Below are 19,733 nucleotides of genomic sequence, written 5' to 3' on the forward strand. Positions count from 1 at the left end.
TGCTCCTCCCACTCCCACCTAGTACCTCCTGCATGCCATGGAACTGCTGATCACACTGGCCCAGAGCCACACCACATCCCCCTTTCCCTCCCACAAATGCACCCGCTGTATTTGGGGACGGTTTGACCCCTCTTCTGTCCCAGTTCAGGGAGCCTCCTGCTTCCAGCAGCCCACACTGAACAACTCCCCACCGGGCCTCTCCTCACTCCTTTGTTCAGTCCTCAGTCCCCAGAGCCGGCTGCCCCCTCCTTACGCAGCGAGCCTGCGCCCGAACGCCCAGCACAGAAAGACCCCGGAGACCGTTGTGCTCTCTCCCCGCAGGGTTGGGGGGGCACATTGGCAGGGTGCCGAGTGTAGGCTGGGCAGATGTTGGGGCGCTACCCGGGTTGCCCCCACCTAGGGGACACATGGAGGCAGACTCCAGGCCAGGGGAGGCTGATTGGCAAAGGATTGGGTGGGTGTGACTGGGGCCACCTCACCTCCCATTTTGCAAGCGCCTGCTCCAAAGCGTGGGGGCGCTAGCGCTTTTCAACAAAACAACTGTAAATTTATTCTTTTTAACATGGGCTAAATAATAGAAGAACGGGTATAGTGGGTCAGACCCATGGTCCATCTAGCCCAGTATCCTGTCTTCCAACAGTGGCCGATACCAGATTCTTTATAGGGAATGAACAGAACAGGGCAATTATCAAGTGATCCATCCCCAGTCATCCAGTCCCAGCATCTGGCAGTCAGAGGTTTAGGGACACCCAGAGCATGGGGTTGCATCCTTGACCATCTTGGCTAATAGCTATTGATGGACTTATCCTCCATAGACTCATAGTGTAGCAAGGGGGCATGGCCTCCCTCCAAGATTGACAGCGAGGAACCACCATCTGCTTCCTCGTGGGCAGAGCCAGGAAGACCACGCCCGCCCTGCTGGAAGCGTGGGGGCGGGAGAAGAATTACAAAAGTCGGGCCCTGCAGCTCATTTGGGCTGGAGCTCCTGAGGGAGACAGATACGTCTCCCCTGCTGCTGTAGGGGGACACTGAGGAGGACACTGAGGAGGACACTGCTGTAGGAGGACACTGAGGAGGACACTGCTGTAGGGGGACACTGAGGAGGACACTGCTGTAGGAGGACACTGCTGTAGGGGGACACTGAGGAGGACACTGCTGTAGGGGGACACTGAGGAGGACACTGCTGTAGGAGGACACTGCTGTAGGGGGACACTGAGGAGGACCACTGTTGCATTGAGGATTCGCCCGAGCGTCCAGAGCTGCCAGCTACTCCAGACATCAAGGAGATGCTGGGATTACCATTGACTGTATATCCCAGTGAGATGGAGGATGACCGCGGGATCCAGGTACACCCCGAGGGGAGGGGAGGCAGTAGCCCAGGGACAGCTGACTGTAGTCCGGCTGCATTGCTGCCTGAACCCAGGTCAGCGTATTGTGGCTGGATTCCCTGCTGACCCAGTAGTGGAACGCTCCACCACGGTTAGGGCTTGCATCCTCTTCTCAGCTCAGTTTACAAAGGCGAGTGTGTGTCCTCTCCACATTGAGGGACAGGCGGAGTCGGTAATGAACTTACACTGGCCAGGCTTCTGACCAATGCAAGACAGCACAGTTCTGAGGTGCATGACTGGGGAACTGGGTGGAATTAGCAGGAGCCTCCCTATTGATGGTTCATGAGAGGCTAAGAGATCATTCATGTAACTCAGCTGGGTGTGTCCCTGCCTGTGGATGGCTGTGTAAGTGCAGTGCCTGTCAGAGGTTTGTGGCTTGACACAGCATCACAGAGTGCGAGGGATACCCCAGATTGGAGGAAGAGGGGGCTCAGCGGTCCACAATCCCGGTTGCACCCTGGGAACCCTGTCACAGTGATGCAGCAAGCAGGGTGCAACGCACAGCTTGTTCTGAGTGAGATTTGCACTTCATACACTTGTGTAGAGACATGAAGTGAGACTTTAAGTGTGGTGGCTGAGACCAATCCAAGAGAAGGTTACCAGTTTGTGGTTTTCTGTTGTTTATTTCAGGAAAGGGAAGTAGGGAAAGATGAGTGAGAGCGATGCAGTTGCTAAGTTAGAGCCGTACAGACTCCAGGTGGCCGAAAGGGAGAGAAAACACCAGCGAACCTTGGAGCTGAAAGAAGCAGAGGCTGCCAGAGAGGAGACTGCACACAGAAGGGCTGTGGAAACACAGGGTGCCAGGGAAGCCGAAGCACATCAGCGGGCCCTAGAACTGCAAGCCAGAGAAGCTGACGAAAAGGAAAAAGTGCAAAGACACCAATTGGACTTGCTAAAGAAGCAGAACCAGAATCCTCCCACTCCACTGATTCCCCCCTCTCCAAATATCCACAAATGGGAACAACGGTGTCCTGAATACAGAGACAGATGATGTGGCACAATATTTAACCGCTTTGGGGAGGCTGTGTGTGATTCATCAGATTCCTGATGACAAGAAAATCCCCACTTTGGTTGCCAAGTTAACTAGTAAAACTCTGGATATACTCAATGAAATGCCAATTCAGGATGCTTTAGACCAGTGGTTCTCAAACTTTTGTACTGGTGACCCCTTTCACATAGCAAGTCTCTGAGTGAGACCCCCTTTGTAAATTAACAACACTTTTTAAAATATTTAATGCTGTGATAAATGCTGGAGTTTGGGATTCGGAGTGGAGGTTGACAGCTCGCGACCCGCCATGTAATAACCTCATGTCCCGCTTCGGGGTCACAACCCCCCATTTGAGAACCCCTGTTTTAGATTATAGTAAACTCAAAGAAACAGATTTCAGCGTACCCCTGAAACATGTAAGGTGACATTTAGCAATATGAAGAGAAATACTGGTACGAGGAATGGGGAATACATGAATGGGGAATACTGGTACGAGGAATGGGGAATACATGAATGGGGAATACTGGTACGAGGAATGGGGAATACATGAATGGGGAATACTGGTACGAGGAATGGGGAATACATGAATGGGGAATACTGGTACGAGGAATGGGGAATACATAAATGGGGAATACTGGTACGAGGAATGGGGAATACATGAATGGGGAATACTGGTACGAGGAATGGGGAATACATGAATGGGGAATACTGGTACGAGGAATGGGGAATACATGAATGGGGAATACTGGTACGAGGAATGGGGAATACACAAACCAGACAAAAGGTTTGATGGGAAAATGGGTGAGGGGCAATGGGGTTGAAAGCTTTGAACGAATGTTTGACCGTGTTGTTCAGGAGCATTTCCTAAGCAGATGTAAAGATGATGTTAACAGCGCCTAGGGGGACACGTGGACGAGATGGTGTCTCTAGCTCATGCCTTGCAGCATGTCCAGGCATCTATGGAAAGTAAACCACAGAAAGAGGGGTTTAAACCTGGTGGGAAGCAGGGTTCCTGTTTTACCCCTGGGAAGAAGGAGGGTGGCTGGGAGGCTGGGCACTCACCTCCCCAAAACCATTCCTCTATTCCCCATCCCAACTCTCCTGTGAAAACACAAGAGCTCAGAAGGTGCTATCACTGTAATTCCACTTGAGGAATAAATGCCCTCTGCTGGGAGCAAGCAGGCAGCAAATAGCCCATGTGAATGCTGCTGCCCTGAGTTCAGAAGCCTCAGACGCCTGCCACGTTTCAGACTGGTTTTGTGGGGTTAGCCGCCGCAGAACCAGGCAGGGAGCGTAGAAAGGCTGTCAGGACTAATGACAGGAAATCCCTTGCATGGGAAGATACAGATACAGCAATTTCTGTGGTTAAGCGGAGTATAATTCAAGAAGGTGACATATTGCCAGGACAGATGGAAGAGCTTTTATTAGCAGGAGGTTTCAGGACTCTTTTGCCTTTGGCCAAATTACACATCGAAACTGAGGGTTTAGAAAGTGGATTGAAGGTGGGGGTAGTGGAAAATAACCCACTGACGTGTTAATTGGGAATGATGTTTTCCACGTAGCTCTGGCTGTTAAGGTGTTTATGCACAGCAAGAAGGGATATTATGCTGGGACCCTTGAGGAAGAGGGTAAAGTCCCAGGAACTGCTGAAGGAAAGGGAAAGAGTCTTTAATTCCTTTGCAGCAGGGCGAAAAAACAGGTGTGGCGGAGGTTGACTCCTCCACTGCAGCTGAAGGCAACACCACCTCAGGAAGGGAAGGGGTGTAGTGCCTGTCCGTGAGAAAACTGTCCAGATTGTTAGCTGCCAGCACGTTTCAGCTGAACAAGGGATAGATCCCCCTCTAGAGAGCACAGAGAGATGTCCTAGAGGGGGCCCAGAGAAGGAAGGTGGGGAAAGAATAGTAGCACCTGAATGTCTCCTCGCTGGTCACTTGGGAGAGGATGCCCAGGACAGAGTGGCCGATGCAGCATCTGTGCACCCAGGCACACAGCCCGTGGCTCAGGGTTTGAGAGGGAACTGTGTGACCAACTTCCTGGAGGGGAGCAGACACACAGCTGACCTCTTGGGGATACAGAAAGAGGTGACGGAGGGTACCCCGATCCTGGTCCCAGTTCTTCAGGACCTTGGTCTTGATATGCTTGTGGAAAGTAACTGTGTCTCTTTAATTCAAGATGCAGTTCCCATGCCTGTGATAACAGAGGAGTTGATGCCAGGAAGTTTCCAGGCCGTGGTTGTTTCTGAGAATGCAAATCACCCAGCTAGCAGGGAGGAGAGGGACTTCCCCTGGGCTCGTAAAACACAGAAAGCAGCTTGGGGAAGGCTGCTGGGAAAAGGTGCATCTGATCAAAGAGTAGACACTCGTAGCCCAGAGATCAAAGATCACAACCCTCTAGGAAAAGGGGGCGGGGAAGGTCCCAGTGCTGGAGCAGGGATCACAGGGAAACCCCAAGAGGGAAGATGGATTTTTTGCATGGGCACAACCCTGGGGCTGGGAGACAGCTCCACAGAGGGCCAGGAACATGCCCCTACATCCTGGCCTCACCAGACCCTGGAGTACCAAAGCCCCAAAGATGCAATTGGATTGAGAACCTGTACTGAAGGGGACACTGAAGGAAAGAAAAACCAGTAACTGAACACATGCTAAGGTTCAGGAAGAAGTTGAAAGACACATTGGGTATTGAACAAACCAAACTGTCTAAACAGAAGGCACGGTATGATACAAATGCCTACCTGTGATGAAAGATTTGATGTTACTGATAAGTCTCATGACAAAGAATTTGGTTCTGATGGTAAATCCCTTGAAAAGGTGCAATATACACAATTGTGGAGACAAGTTTTTTCACCTGCTAGGAATGGTAAATAAGAACACACCCTGTGTTAAGAAGCCCTATGGTGACGCTGCTTCTCAGCTACTCCTGGTAAACAGGCTTGAAGCTTGGCACAGCAGAGAAACCATAATGAACCTGGTCTGCCGTGTGGAAGGGGAAACTGAGGCACACCACCTCATGGCATTGATGGCTAAATGCAAGTTACCTACACTCTAGAAAACATTAATATCAGCATTGAGTTAACACTAATTGGAAAAGCCGAAAGGCTAACTATGTTGCACAGATACAAAGAGATGTTCTCTAGCAACTCAGAGGAGGCACGCTTGCTAACTTTTGATATCACTAGACAGATCCACAAAGTGTTAAAATGTGCACCGAAGTTTGCAAAAGCACCTGTGGGTAACAGTACAGTGTTTAGCAACACTTGGGAGCTGTGTGGTCAAAACCTAAAGAGCACCTTGGGCACATTGCCTCTGCATTAGTCAGTGATTAACGCTTCTGCAGTAAACTAAGGGGGGAAGTGTGACACTCAGTACCTCAAAGTAGCATCCTGGAATTTCCATATTCACCACTGGCCGGCTGGCCGGAGCAGCTGCAGTCCAAGGCCCTAGCAGCTGGTGCCACTGACCCCGGGCGCCCCCCCCGGCCCAGCAGCACCCCTCCCCAGAGACCCCTCCCCAGCAGTAGCCCCTTCACACACCACCAGCGCCCCCGCCCCAAGATTTAATCACGGGTATTTTTAATATAAGTCATAGACAGGTCACGGGCTGTGACTTTTTGTTTATTGCCCCTGACTTCTCCATGACTTTTACTAAAAATACCCATGACTAAATCATTGCCTTACTCATGAACCATCAATAGAGAGTCTCCAGCCAATTACCTGCAGCTCTCCAACCTTTCACCCCAGAACTGTACCACGTTCCACTGGTCAGAAGCCTGGCCAGTGTAAACTCATTACTTAGTGCTCCACTCACTCCGTGTAGAATGGACAGGCGCCAGCCTTCCTAATCGGAGCGGAGATTCTCCAAGCACTTCAACCAAAACCACACTGTTTTAGATAAAATATAGAACAGATTTCTTAACTACAGAACGATAGATTTTAAGCGATTATAAGTATCAGGTATAAAGATGAAAGTTGATTGCCTAAGAAATAAAAATAAATTAGAGGAATGGTTTTGGGGAGGTGAGTGCCCAGCCTCCCAGACACCCTCTTTCTTCCCAGGGGTAAAATGGGAACCAGGCTTCCCACCAGGTTTAACCCCTCTTTCTGTAGTTTACTTTCAATAGGTGTTTAGCTCTGCTCAAAGGCATCAGCTAGAGAAGCCATCTCATCCACAGTGCTCACATTTTTGTCCCACAGGCACTGTTTCACATCACCTTTACATTTAATTAGGAAATTCTCCTGAGCAACAAGGTCCAAGTTTTCAACCCCTTTGCCCCTCCCCATTTTCCCATCAGCTCTTTCATCCTGTTTACATATTCCCCATTACTCATACCAGCATTTCCCTGAAGATTTCTAAATTTCACCCTGTATGTTTCAGGCGTATGGAGATGTACCTATACCCATCTCATAGAGCTGGAAGGGACCCCAAAAGGTTATCGAGTCCAGCCCCCAGCCTTCACTAGCAGGACCAAGTACTGATTTTGCCCCAGATCCCTAAGTGGCCCCCTCAAGGATTGAACTCACAATCCTGGGTTTAGCAGGCCAATGCTCAAACCACTCAGCTATCCCTCCCCCCACTATATGCCACTCAGGAATCATAAGAGAGAAGCCGAGCAAATCACCCTAGTTTCAGCCCTGCACCCCAGAACGGTACCATCTTGCACTGATCAGAAGCCTGACTAGTATAAGCTCATTACTTAGTTCCCTCCTCTTTTTGGAGTGGGCACGCACCAGCCTTTGTAATCTGAGCTGAGATTCCCCAAGCACTTCAACCAAAATCACACTGTTTTAGATAAAATATAGAACAGATTTATTAACCACAGAAAGATAGATTTTAAGTGATTATAAGTAGCAGGCATAGAGATCAAAGTTGGTTACCTAAGAAATAAAAATAAATTGGCAGTCTACATTCTACCTTTAACAGACTAAGCAAGGTTTGAATAAGATTCTCACCCGACTGGATGTTACAGGCAACTCACAGTTCTCAGTACTCAGGCTGAACTCCCTACCAGCCTGGGACCAATCTCCCTAGTTCAAAGTCTTTATCTGCCAGACGGTCTTCCAGGTGTTGAGATCTCAGAGGATCATGATCCCTTAATAAAGTGAATTTTTTTTGTTACACAAATACAGTTTAAGTTGCTTGACACCCCAGACAATGGCATAGATCTCTTTTTCAATGACAGCATAATTCTGGTCAGTGGATGTCATTTTTTTGCTTCAGTGTGCAATGGGGTGTCTCTTGCCTCCCCACTCTGTTTTACATCAGCGCTGCACCAAATCCAATAGTAGAAGCATCAGTGCACACCAGGAACGGTTTGTTAAAATCAGGATGGACTAAAACAGATAAAACTTCTTTTATATTCTGAAAACTTTTTTCACAGGCCTCTGTCCAGACTACCTTGTCCAGTTTTCCCTTTTTCGTACGATCTCTTATGGGAGCCACAATATCACTAAATCCCTTTACAAACAGAGGTTAATAGTTGGCCAGACCAATAAAGGACTGGGAGTTGCTTCTTTGTTTTAAAAGCGGCTTTTAATGGTTTCTGCTCTTAATGAACCGGAGTGAACAATCCATTGCCCAACCTGTGTCCTAGGTAGGAGACCTCTGCAGACCCCATCTTGCATTTGGAGACCTTGACAGTGAGATTGGCTTCTCTCAGCCTTGTAGCACAATGCCACATGGTACAAGTGATCTTGCCAGGAGCTACTGAAAATAGCCAAGTCATCTAGATAGGCTTTGGCAGATGTTTGTAACCCTGCAGCACCTCGTTAATAAGCATCATGAGGGTTGTGCCAGACTTCTTTCAATCCAAAAGGCAACACCTTCAATTCCTACAAACTATGAAAGCAGATTTTTTTTCCTGGGCATCAGCATCTAAGGGAATTTGCCAGTACCCACGAGTTAAATCCAGCGTGCCTATGAATTTTGAGGACATGGAAGACAGAAAATCAATTCTCTGCTGTGCTAACACTTCCTATGTGAGCTCAGGCAAGTCACTTTGTCCATGCCTCAGTTTCTCCATCTGTACAATGGGGATATTTACCTTCCCCCACAGGAGTGTGTGAGGGTAACTCTGGTAAACATTGTGAGGTGCTCAGACATGATGATCATGGGGCCCCGGATGCAACTTTCGTGAGTTTTGCAAAACTGTGTCCCCTCTCCGCTCTAGTTATCAATCGCTGGAGCTCAGCTAACGTACGCCTCCACTCACTCTCGTAAACCTCTGACCTTTCTCTAGCTCATCTGCACTTTGCAGAGCTCTTTGCATATCCCGCTCAGCTGCCCTTTGTCTGAGACGGGCAGCTGCTTATGTTTTCTTTTATCACCACAAACAGCTTTGGTCGGAGGGAAGTGCCACGACCACAACCGCGATGCTGCGGATGCGCAGCATCAAGGGTTTGGAAATGGCCTCATGCATGCACCAGATCTGCCTTTCTCGAGAGCAGACGAAAGGGAAGTTTAAATATAGAGATCAGCCCCGGTGTTTGTAAGAAATGAGCAAGAGCTGGTGAGAGATAAAGACCGACAAGGAGAGAAATCGAGGCTGTAAGAAAAAGGGGCACAGATATAAACTCTGTTTATACTAGATACAGCGTCCGCTCCTGCCAAGCCTCACCTCAGAGGTAGCTGCATCTCAGTCCCAGGCATGGGATCCCTGTATAAACAGCCCCTCTACCCCACTCCAGAGGTGGTTGCATCTCAGCACCAGGGGAAGGATCCTTATGAACAGCTGGAGATCTCAGTTCTGGGTGATACATCCCTGTATGAACAGCCCCCACCCCAGAGGCGGCTGCATCTCAGTGCAGGCAAGGATCCCTGTATAAACAGACCTCATGTCGCACCCCAGAGGTGGTTGTAACAGGTGGGAATTTTAAGGCAAAAGGCCTAGTGCAGAGAAGGCCAGAGAGAGAGAGAGACGTAGAAATAGACAGGGAAATGCAGAGAGTCCAGAACTCAGTGAGTCATCCTGGTTTATAACTTCCCCTGTTATAATCTGAACCCCGACCGGGGCCCTGCACCCCACTGCCCCCAGAGCCAAACCAGCATAGCGTGGGAGAAAGGGTTTTTTGGAAAGAAGATTAGGCTCTGTGGGACCATCTTTCATATCCTCATGCCTGTCAACCTGCAGAAGATCAAAGCAATTTCCAGGCTTTGTTTATTTATACAGGGACCCTCTGCCCAGTGCTGAGATGCAGCTGTTTCTAGGGTGGTGCACAGGGGCTGTTTATACAGGGATCCTTCACCCAAGGCTGAGATACAACTGTCTCAATTCAATAATTCTTTGTTGATATGCCAAACTATACAATGGCTACCAAAGTGTAAAAAGTCAGAGAGAAGCCCAAAAGTTGTGTGTGTGTGTGTGTGTGTTTTCTGGACACTTGTGTGTGGTGAGGGTAGTTATAGATGGGAAGGTCTCAGTGCAGATGTGTGTGGTTGCGTATGTGGTTCTCTCAGTGCAGTTCTGTCCATGTGGTACAGCTTTGTGTGTGGTTGTTTCACTGTGGGTGTGGGTGAGGTTGTATCAGTGGAGATGTGTGTAAGGTTGTGTTTGTGGCTGCCTCACTGTGGTTGTGTGTATGGCTGAGGGTGTAGTTGTCTCGGTGTGGGTTGTGTGGGATTGGCTCACTGTGGCTGTGTGAAAGGCTGCATGTGCCATTGTCACTGGCTTTGGCTACACACACAAGTTGCCCTAGTTTAAGTGGTATTGTTTCAATCAAACCAGCACAGACCCCCTGAGTGGACACTCTGACCTTGTGTAAGCGGGGGAATGGTCCCGCTATTGTGAGGAACTTTCCTGGCTTATACACGACCCCGGTGAAGTGGGCTAGCAAATGGATCTGAGTCCTCGCTCCCACTTCCTTTACCCAAAGGCCTCCCTGCCCTTGAGGGCTCCCCTTCCACTCTCCTGTCTGGCAGAGTCCTCGTAACCCCGACAAGGCTGGGCCCAGGATTCCTGGGGGGGCTCGACCCCCAACCTTGTCTTGGTCACTTAGGGCAGGGGCGAGGGTGTCCCCACTCCGGGGTGCTCTCTCTGCACTGGATGCTTCCATGGCCCACTGATCATTACACACAATTCAAAGCAAGTACAGTTTATTAAACAGCAATCAATTCAAACATTTAAGGAAAAAACGGGAAAGGTTAAAGGAAAACACGCCACCCCGCTCTCTGGCACGGGGACACTACACCCAGCGTCTCTGGGATGTCCGGGCAGTTCAGTCTGTTCCCCACAAGCCCCTGCCCAGGCCCCGGCTGTGCTGCAGAGACGTTGCAGGTCGGACACTTGCTCTGGCGGTGGCCACACGCTCTCAGGCTCTAGGTGGCAGGACCCTTCTTCCCAGCGTCGCCCCCGCCCCATCGGGGTTACGATCCCCCTCCGAGTCTGGCCTGCAGAGCCTCTTGGCTGGGGGCGTCTCCCTGCGCTGGGCCCACTGCCCAGGGTCCCCCTCCTCTCCCCAGCTGCTCACCGCACCCGGCTCCGGACGGCTCCAGCCCCAGCCCCAGCTCCAGCTCCACTCGGCCTCAGCACGGCTGCAGCTGCTGCTCTGCCTCCAGCTCCCTGGGCTGCTTGTCTGGCCCCCTAACTCCGGTGGCTGCAGCTCTGCCCCCAGCGCAGGTCTGCTCCCTGGGCTGCTTCTGTGACTCCGCTCCCAGCACTGACCTGCTTCTCTGGCCCAGCTCTGCTCCCCAGCTCAGCTCGGGCCTCTGCTCTCTCCTTAGCTCAGCCCCTCTCTGTCTGACCCAGGCCAGTCCAGCTCACACAGAGGACAGGACCCTCCTGACACCCTGACTAGCCTGGCCCCCCGTCAATCAGGCTGACCTGGAGCATTGGCCTCTCCCCATTGTTCCCAGGGACTGTCAGTCTCAGGGTCCTGGTTTCCCATCCACCCTTCCCCTTCCTTTTGGTACTGGGAGCTAGCCACCAAAACACCCCCACTGCGTTTTCATAAGGGGACAACAGAGCCCTGACACTTGGCTTAGGCGCGGCATATTGGCCAAGTGAAGCGAGACCCTACACTCAACGTGCCCTGAGTGTGGGGGGCCAGGGGCCCGGCTGGATCAGGCGGGGGGCGGCCGGGTGGAAAAGCTTTGCCTACATAAGCATCAAAGGGGTCACCTTCTAGCTGCAGCTCAGCGTACCTGTAATCCTGGTCAGGACTAACTTTCTCCTGTAGCCGTGCCCTCGCTGTAGGGGTGGGTCTGTCTTTCTCTCCCTGTGACTGGCTGGCTCAGGGCAGTTTTGTATGTGCCCGTGTCAGTCAGTGTTGCTGGTGGTGTGTCTGTCTCTTTCTTTTTTCTTTCACCTGAGTCCTGTCCCCTCCCCAGGGCGGGTCTCTCTCTCCCTTCGCAAGGCACCAATCTCAATTCTCTTTCCTCTGCACTCAGCTGCCTCCTCGGCAGTGCCCTCAAACCTCCTGGGACACCGGTCCCAGCAGTCAGCCCACCTCCAGCTTCCCCCCGTACCCAGCCCAGGATGGACCCCTTGCATCTGCTCATTTACCTGGGCACAGGTGAGTTGCCAGCCGGTGAGGTGGGGAAAAGCTGGGGCCCTGCGTGCACCTGCTCATTGCCTAACCTTCGGGAAGGGGAAGGGGAGCAGCTGGGCTCTCAGGACTCCTGGGTTCTGCCCCCAGCTCTGGGAGGGGAGTGGGGATACAGCGGGGAGCTCAGAACAGTCCCACAGCCAGGAGGGGCTGGCCCCTCAGCCCCCACCAGTGGCCCCTTCTCCATGGGGAAAACTAATATATGTCTGTTTAACCCCTGCAGCGCTGGCACCGAGCTGTGGATTCAGCGTGGATGTGGAGGGACCCATCACCTTCCAGGAGGCAGCCAGGGGGTTCGGGCAGAGCGTGGTGCAGTTCGGGAGTGCCAGAGCCGGGGGGTAAGGACCAAACACAGGCTCAGAGCCCTACGTTACGTGCCTCATATCCACCCCTGAGGGGCCCATCTGGCTGGGCTGCCCTGCCTGAGCCCCAGCACCCAGGGGTGATGGGGCGTCCCCTGAGCTGCTCTCTCCCCCACAGGCTGCTCGTCGGGGCCCCGCTGCAGGTGGGAGACGTGAATGAAACCGGCAAAGTCTACAAGTGCGACCCGGGCTCCAGACGCTGCCAGGAGATCCCCATCCAGAGTAGGGGCCCCCTGTGCTGTGGGATCCAGTGGGTTAGAGCAAGGGGGTCTGGGAACTAGGACGCCTGGGTTCCATCTCCAGGTCTGGGAGGGGAGTAGGGTCTAGTGGGTGAGAACAGGGGAGGCTGGGAATCAGGACTCCTGGGTTCTAATTTCCATGCAACAATTTGCCATCACTTCCCCCCAGTGTGTGTGGAGGGGGGGGGATGCACAAGGGAGAGGGGGTGCGAAATGGCTCAGAGATATGCAGGACTAAACATATCCAGTGACAAGGTTTCTCACCCTGGTGTTGGCGTGTTTCTCCTCTCAGGGCCCCCCAATGCCGTGAACATGTCCCTCGGATTGTCTCTGGCTGCCCGGGGCTCCAATCTTCTGGTGGGTACCGCCCCTTGGGATGTGGAAGCGGCGCGGTCTGTAGGTTGTATCCAGGGGGTTGTGTCAGTCTCTGTCCCTGTCCCCCAGAATTCCACGGGATTCTCTTCCCCCAGCAATGGGAGCGGGATGACTGTGCACCCACCACACGCCAGATGGGTAAAGTTACTACAGGACTGGAGTGCCTGTGTGCTGCTGTCATGGCTGGGTGACACCGGGGGCGGGGGGATGGGCTGATATCACAGGAGTGGGTGATCTTTCCACAACGAGACCTCTGTACGCTGATGGCAAGTAGAGGGTGGTCACCGGATGATGTCACCATCACCGGAACACAGCATTGTTACCATGGTGAGGGATGAATGACAATGCGTGTGTAGGCAGGTGCTAACCACTAGAATGACTGGGCCATGGCCTTGTGCAGAAGATGGTAACTAGATAACAATGGTGTGACTACAGCGAGGGTGTGATGTTTGTCTGGGGGATGGTGGGACCCAGACTAGTGCACTGAAACAGCAGGGAGGAGGAGAACATCGCCATGGAGATAGTGACTGAGACGTGATGTTGTGAGGGATGGGGGTAACCGGGTGACATCGCCATGAGGACAGTGACTGTGCGATGACCTTGTGAAGGGTGGGGGTAATTGGGCGATGTCACTCTGGGGACAGTGACTGGGCATGGCCATAGCAGGGAGCGTGGTAACTAGGTGATGTCTCCCATCCTCTCTCTGGGAGGCAGGTGCTGGGTCCTGGAGTCCTGTTTGCCCCATGGAGTCCCTGCCCTGGCGGGGCCATTCCCTGCATATCCATGGGGGGGGGAGCACACTCCCGTCACCCCCCAGTGCTCTCCTCAGGGGGCGCCCAGTGACCCCATCCCTCTCTCGTGCCCCAGGTGTGCGGCCCCACGGTGCACCGGGTCTGCGGGGAGAACATGTACGTCAATGGCTACTGCTTCCTCCTGGACCAGAGCTTCCGGCAGCGCCAGCGCATCCCGGACACCCTGGCAGGTATGGGGCAGCCCTGGGAGCGGCACCAAGGGGCCACCCATGGGGGGGGGAAACCGGGCTAGGTGGGCCCTTTGATCTGGTCTAGCTCTTTCCACTGAGTTTTCTCCATGTTGGTGGCGTTGAGTCAGGATGTATTTCTTTTCCGTCCCTCTCAGAGTGCCCCAGACGTGCCACAGACATAGCGCTCCTCATCGACGGCTCGGGCAGCATCATACCAGAAAACTTCAGAAAGATGAAGACGTTCATCTCTGAGATCATGAAGCGTTTCCGCAGCACCGACACGCAGGTAACGGGCAGAGGCTGAACCCTACTTACCCTGAGTCCTGCCTGAGGGCGAACTCCCAGTCCCCAAAAAGCAACAGAGGGTCCTGTGGCACCTTTGAGACTAACAGAAGTACTGGGAGCATAAGCTTTCGTGGGTCAGAACCTCACTTCTTTGAGGTTCTGACCCACGAAAGCTTATGCTCCCAGTACTTCTGTTAGTCTCAAAGGTGCCACAGGACCCTCTGTTGCTTTTTACAGATTCAGACTAACACAGCTACCCCTCTGATACTTGATCCCAGTCCCCAGTGTCCCAGTGTGTTGCAGGGAGCAGCAATGGATTTTGCATCTAAAACCAGGAAAAAATTCCCACAGAACCAGTAACATCCCGACTGCCTGCCCCAGCCATTAACTGAGTCCGATTCCCTCTTTTCTTACCCTCCACCCCTGGGGTTGTTTTTCTCTCTTCTCTCCTGTCTCCTGCAGTTTGCCCTCATGCAGTACTCGAACAGATTTAGAAAGCACTTCGACTTCTTCCAGTACAGAAGGAGTCGCGACCCTGATGACCTTGTCAGGGCAGTCGTGCAGCTCAAGGGTTGGACGCACACGGCCACCGCCATCCAGAAAGTGGCGTAGGTATTGCCCTCCTCCCCGTGCTGACTCCATAGGGAATGGGTTGCAAGGACATGTGAGCTAAGGGATAGGAACTCAGGACTCCTGGGCTCTGCCTCTGTCCCCAACTCTGGGAGGGGAGTGGAGACAAGTAGGTTAAAGCGGCGGGGAGGGTGGGGGGGGGGAATGCTGGGAGCCGGGACTCCGGGGTTCTATTGCCCGCTCTGAACCTTTGTTATTTTGTGACTTTAAGCAAGTCACATTCCCTCCCCGTGCCTCAGTTTCCCCATCAGTAAAATGGGGACATGACAGTGACCTCCTTTGTAAAGGACTTTGAGATCGGCAATGCCAAAGCAGTGGACGAGCACTAGGTGTTGTTACGTATCAATAACCCTCCCATGCATTCCCCACCCCCCTTTTCCAGCCGGGAGCTGTTCACCTCTGGGAGAGGCGCTCGGGATGAGGCCACCAAGGTTCTCATTGTGATCACAGATGGGAAGAAAATTAGCGACCTGCTTTCTTATTCAGACGCCGTCCCCGAGGCTGAGAGAGCTGGAATCATCCGCTACGCCATCGGGGTGAGCCGCGGCCGTGCGGAGAACTAGTATGGATCTTGGATCTGAGCCCGTGTCCAGGGACATTGTGTGTGTGGGGGAGGGGAGCGGGGGGGAGCAGTCCCATCAAGCACAGGAGGGCACCGGCACAAGGGTTTTGGAGACGAATGGAAGCCAGGTTGTAACTGAGCCGGGTGTGGCGCTGTAGCAGAGCTGGAGTTTCACTAGCCAGATTCTATCTCGTTAAGGCTGTTCCCCGCGCCCGCTATTGGTCAGGTTGAGCAGCGTTGTCTAGTCAAAGGTGGGGAATTCTCGCTGCCCTCCAGTCCACATGCCCACTCCGATGGCCTTGCCATTTTGTGTGCTGCCAGGGGATGCAGGGTAGGGTTAGTGACCCGCATGTGGGGTGACTTGACCCAGGGGTTGCTGAGACACATTCTCCCACCGACCCAGGATTGGACAAAATCACCCCGTTCTCAATACTGTTATTTCATTTTCTGCCCACACTTGGGGCTGAAATAATGGCTCTGGTCCTCCCCAAGCTGACCGGTCACTCAATCCTTATGTCAGCTAGTGCACGGCATCTATTATCCCGTTGAACCAATGATTGGCCTTAGAGTGTAGATTATCACAGCACAGCTCCAGTACATCCCACGCCCACACCCCAGAGTGGCACATGGTGCTGGCTGAGCCGGGCCTCTCGAGGCCCCAGCAGGGCTCGGGGCAGGAGGGTATTTGCCCAGGTTCTTGGCCTATGACTGACGCCGATGCCCTGGTCTCCCCTGCACTCTGCTCCATCCCATGAAGGTCGGCGATGCCTTCTCCAGCACTGCTGCCCAACAGGAGCTCCAGGAGATCGCCTCTGAGCCCACCAACGAGCACGTCTTCCGGGTGGACAATTTCGACGCCCTCCAGGGCATCCAGAGCCAGCTGCAGGAGAAGATCTTCGCTATCGAAGGTACCAGAGCCGGGGGAGGGGACGCAGTGGCCCCGGGGCTCTAGAAATGGGTTTTCAAGGCCGAGATGGGACGGGGAGCAGCTGGGAATCCAGAGCTCAAATAGGCCCCAAATAGTCTCTCTTTCCCCATCCAACATCTATCTACTGATCTATCTCCATATATCCCCCAAATGCCTTTCTCATCCGGGGGCCCCCGGACAGGGGACTGGCTGGCTCCAGGGATTGAGGAATGGGATACGGGGACTTCTCTCTAGGGGGCGCTGGATCCAATCCAGCCTTGAGGTGGGGAGAAGGGCTGGCTCAGGGAATGGGACACGGGGCCTTTACCGTCTATGATGGTCTCTCCCGTGTCTGTCTGTCTGTCTCTCCCCCCAGGTACCCAGTCCCAGAGCGGCAGCTCCTTCCAGCTGGAGATGTCTCAGGAAGGATTCAGCTCCCTGCTGTCCCCTGTGAGTGATGCCTGCCCCTGGGCGTGTCCCATGCTGCCGTGCGCTGGGGCCCTGACGGAACTTTCAGCCTAAGTAGCATCACGCTGGGTTAGTGCCTGAAAGGCAGATGGCCCTTTATTCGCCCAGATTGCTGGAGGAGCAGCATGGGAGGTGCTTTTCCCACAGTGCCTGAGAGTGGTGCTGTCCTGCCAGCAGGGGCCTCGGTACGAAGCGCTGTCTCCCCTGGCAGTCCCCAGTGCCATGCTAAGCCGTGCTGTGCTGCAGATGGTGGGGAGGTCTCGTAAATATTTCCTGTGCTGTCTGTTTCCTGTAATCAGTCCCCTTTGCCGTGCGTGTCGGTTTAGGACGGGCCTGTGCTGGGAGTGGTGGGAGCCTATGACTGGTCCGGTGGGATATACCTGTACGGGAGCGGCGGGGAGCCGAGTTTCATCAACGTATCCAGAACCTCCACTGACATGAATGATGCTTACCTTGGTAAGAACAAACCCACCAAGCTTCCCTTACCTATTTAAACAGCCCCCGCATCCCACCCCAGCAGCAGCTGCATCTCAGCACCAGGTGAGGGCTGCCTGAGTAAACTACCCCTGCACCCCACCCCAGAAGTGGCTGCATCTCAGTTTGGGGCAAGGGATCCCTGCGCAGCACTGTTGTATGGCTATTTCCCATCTCACCTCCCCACGTCCCTCTCTTCTTTTGAGGTTATTCATCTCAGGTCGTCACAGTCAATGGGCAGAGCAGCTATGTGGTCGGAGCCCCTCGATACCAACACACCGGCAAAGTCGTCCTGTTCAGCCAGGATACCAATGGCGGACAATGGACACCCAGATGGGAGCTGCAGGGGGAGCAGGTATGGGGAGCATTACAGACAATGTGGCGCATGTGTAGGGGTGAGGGGTGGGGGGACTGGAGGAAGCCTGTAAGGTTTTGACACCATGTGTTTGGCTTCACCTTCAGGAATGATTCAAGCGGAAAGATTCAGGCAGGGGATAAATTTGACTGGTTTAGAGAACTGCACCGCAGCTGATAGTCAGCATGTCTCCAGTGTCCCACTGCTCTTACATTCACTTAGGGTTTGTCTGCAGCGGTGCTGGTGTAGCACTTCAGTGAAGATGCTACCTACGCCAACAGGAGTGCTTCTCCCATTGGCATAGGTAATCCACCTCCCCAAGAGGTGGTTGCTACGCTGACAGGAGAATTCTCCTGTCAATCTAGCACTGACTACACCGGGGGTTAGGTTGGTTTAATTGCGTTGTTCAGGGTGGTGGGGGGGGGGAGATTTTCACACCCCTGAGAAACGTAGCGATACCGACCTGATTGTTTAGTGTAGACCAGGCCTTAGACAGAACTCATAAGACTAATACAAAGAGACTGAGACAGGGTTAAAAATTGCTGATAATATGCACGGTGTCTGAAAAGAATTTCACAACCAACACTGTACGTTTCTCCAAGGTCTAACTGCCTATACGTTCCAGCTGAACGGAATTTGTAACAGTGACTTAGTCAGCGTGGCTCAGTGAATCAAGCACAGCCTCTAAAAAGAAATGCACCACAACGAGCATTCAGCACCTTTGAAAGATGCTGCCGACCTCTGCCTATATGTTCACTTAGAAAGAAAACTTACAGGAATAGCACCACCTGCTGTGTGTAAAGGGCGGGTGAAGGAGAGGACGGAATGAACATGGGGATGGAATCCTGCTCCCAGCAGGGTGGGGAGTGAGGAACCCAGTGGAAGAAGGAGGAGAAAGTGACTAAAATGAAGGAGTGACTTATCTGCCCCTCTAGGTTGGCTCGTATTTCGGGGGTACACTGTGCGCTGTGGACCTTGACAGAGATGGGAACACGGACCTGGTTCTGATCGGAGCCCCCACATACTATACACCCCTGAATGGAGGACGAGTCTGTATTTGCTCGTTTAGCCAGCAGGTAGGAGAGACAAGCAGGGCCACGGGAAAGATGGATGGCCTGGGGTCGGTTTTACCTGGGCTGCCGTGGGGCTGGGATACTATGAAAATAAACACGGTGATACCTGGGCACTGTGCTCCTGGGAGCAGGGTCGGGGGCTCAGTAGATGCTCACCTGGCAGTGCGTGCTGGCCCCAATGCAGCACTAGAAGGTGCTCTGTTGCTGGGAGAGGCATGGGGAGGCTCAGTAGGGGGCCCTGACCCTCACAGTCGATGCTGATCTATTTTCCATGTGCTTCTTTGAATCTGGCCTGCAGGGGGCGACGTTGAGGCATAGGAGAACACTGCAGGGGCAGACGGGGCAGGCGTTCGGGCGCTTTGGGGCCAGCATGTCTGAAATCGGGGACATCAGCGGGGATGGATGGACAGATGTGGCCATCGGGGCCCCCATGGAGAATGACAATCGTGGGGCCTTGTACATCTTCCATGGGGAAAAGGGAGGCCTCAGTCCCCAGTACAGACAGGTGAGCCCAGCTCCTGGGAGGTGGGGTCAACACACATTAGTGAAGGGATGTTATAGGGGCCCCACGGTCCCCTTGTGGCCATTAGCCCCTTTCTTAGTCCTTACCCTCTGCTGCCCCTAGTGCCCATTATACAGTACAGCCGCCCCTTTCCCATCCCTCACCCTCCCCTGCCCCCTAGTGCCCATTATACAGTACAACCGCCCCTTCCCCATCCCTCACCCTCTGCTGCCCCTAGTGCCCATTATACAGTACAGCCGCCTCCTTCCCCATCCCTCACCCTCCACTGCCCCCTAGTGCCCATTATACAGTACAGCCGCCCCTTCCCCATCCCTCACCCTCTGCTGCCCCCTAGTGCCCATTATACAGTACAGCCGCCCCTTCCCCATCCCTCACCCTCCGCTGCCCCCTAGTGCCCATTATACAGTACAGCCGCCCCTTCCCCACCCCTCACCCTCCGCTGCCCCCTAGTGCCCATTATACAGTACAGCCGCCCCTTCCCCACCCCTCACCCTCCGCTGCCCTCAGTGCCCATTATACAGTACAGCCGCCCCTTCCCCATCCCTCATCCTCCGCTGCCCCCTAGTGCCCATTATACAGTACAGCCG

At 53.4% G+C, this 19,733-nt stretch overlaps 1 protein-coding gene across 1 annotated transcript in view; it reads left to right on the forward strand.

Moving 5' to 3' along the window:
- The window catches only part of LOC101933870 (uncharacterized), a 99,031-nt gene that overhangs the window by 67,842 nt on the left and 11,456 nt on the right, over positions 1 to 19,733 (forward strand). Inside the window, exons 31-44 of the mRNA XM_065591000.1 lie at positions 11,560 to 11,878; positions 12,135 to 12,249; positions 12,392 to 12,495; positions 12,805 to 12,869; positions 13,755 to 13,869; positions 14,025 to 14,155; positions 14,617 to 14,762; positions 15,167 to 15,320; positions 16,104 to 16,254; positions 16,630 to 16,703; positions 17,048 to 17,177; positions 17,402 to 17,550; positions 18,486 to 18,626; positions 18,922 to 19,128. Coding sequence (XP_065447072.1) covers positions 11,560 to 11,878; positions 12,135 to 12,249; positions 12,392 to 12,495; positions 12,805 to 12,869; positions 13,755 to 13,869; positions 14,025 to 14,155; positions 14,617 to 14,762; positions 15,167 to 15,320; positions 16,104 to 16,254; positions 16,630 to 16,703; positions 17,048 to 17,177; positions 17,402 to 17,550; positions 18,486 to 18,626; positions 18,922 to 19,128 — 2,001 coding nt within the window. The remainder of the gene's footprint in view (positions 1 to 11,559; positions 11,879 to 12,134; positions 12,250 to 12,391; positions 12,496 to 12,804; positions 12,870 to 13,754; positions 13,870 to 14,024; positions 14,156 to 14,616; positions 14,763 to 15,166; positions 15,321 to 16,103; positions 16,255 to 16,629; positions 16,704 to 17,047; positions 17,178 to 17,401; positions 17,551 to 18,485; positions 18,627 to 18,921; positions 19,129 to 19,733) is intronic.

The sequence above is a fragment of the Chrysemys picta genome, chromosome 4 (assembly GCF_011386835.1).
Source record: "Chrysemys picta bellii isolate R12L10 chromosome 4, ASM1138683v2, whole genome shotgun sequence".
Classification (NCBI taxonomy): Eukaryota; Metazoa; Chordata; order Testudines; family Emydidae; genus Chrysemys; species Chrysemys picta.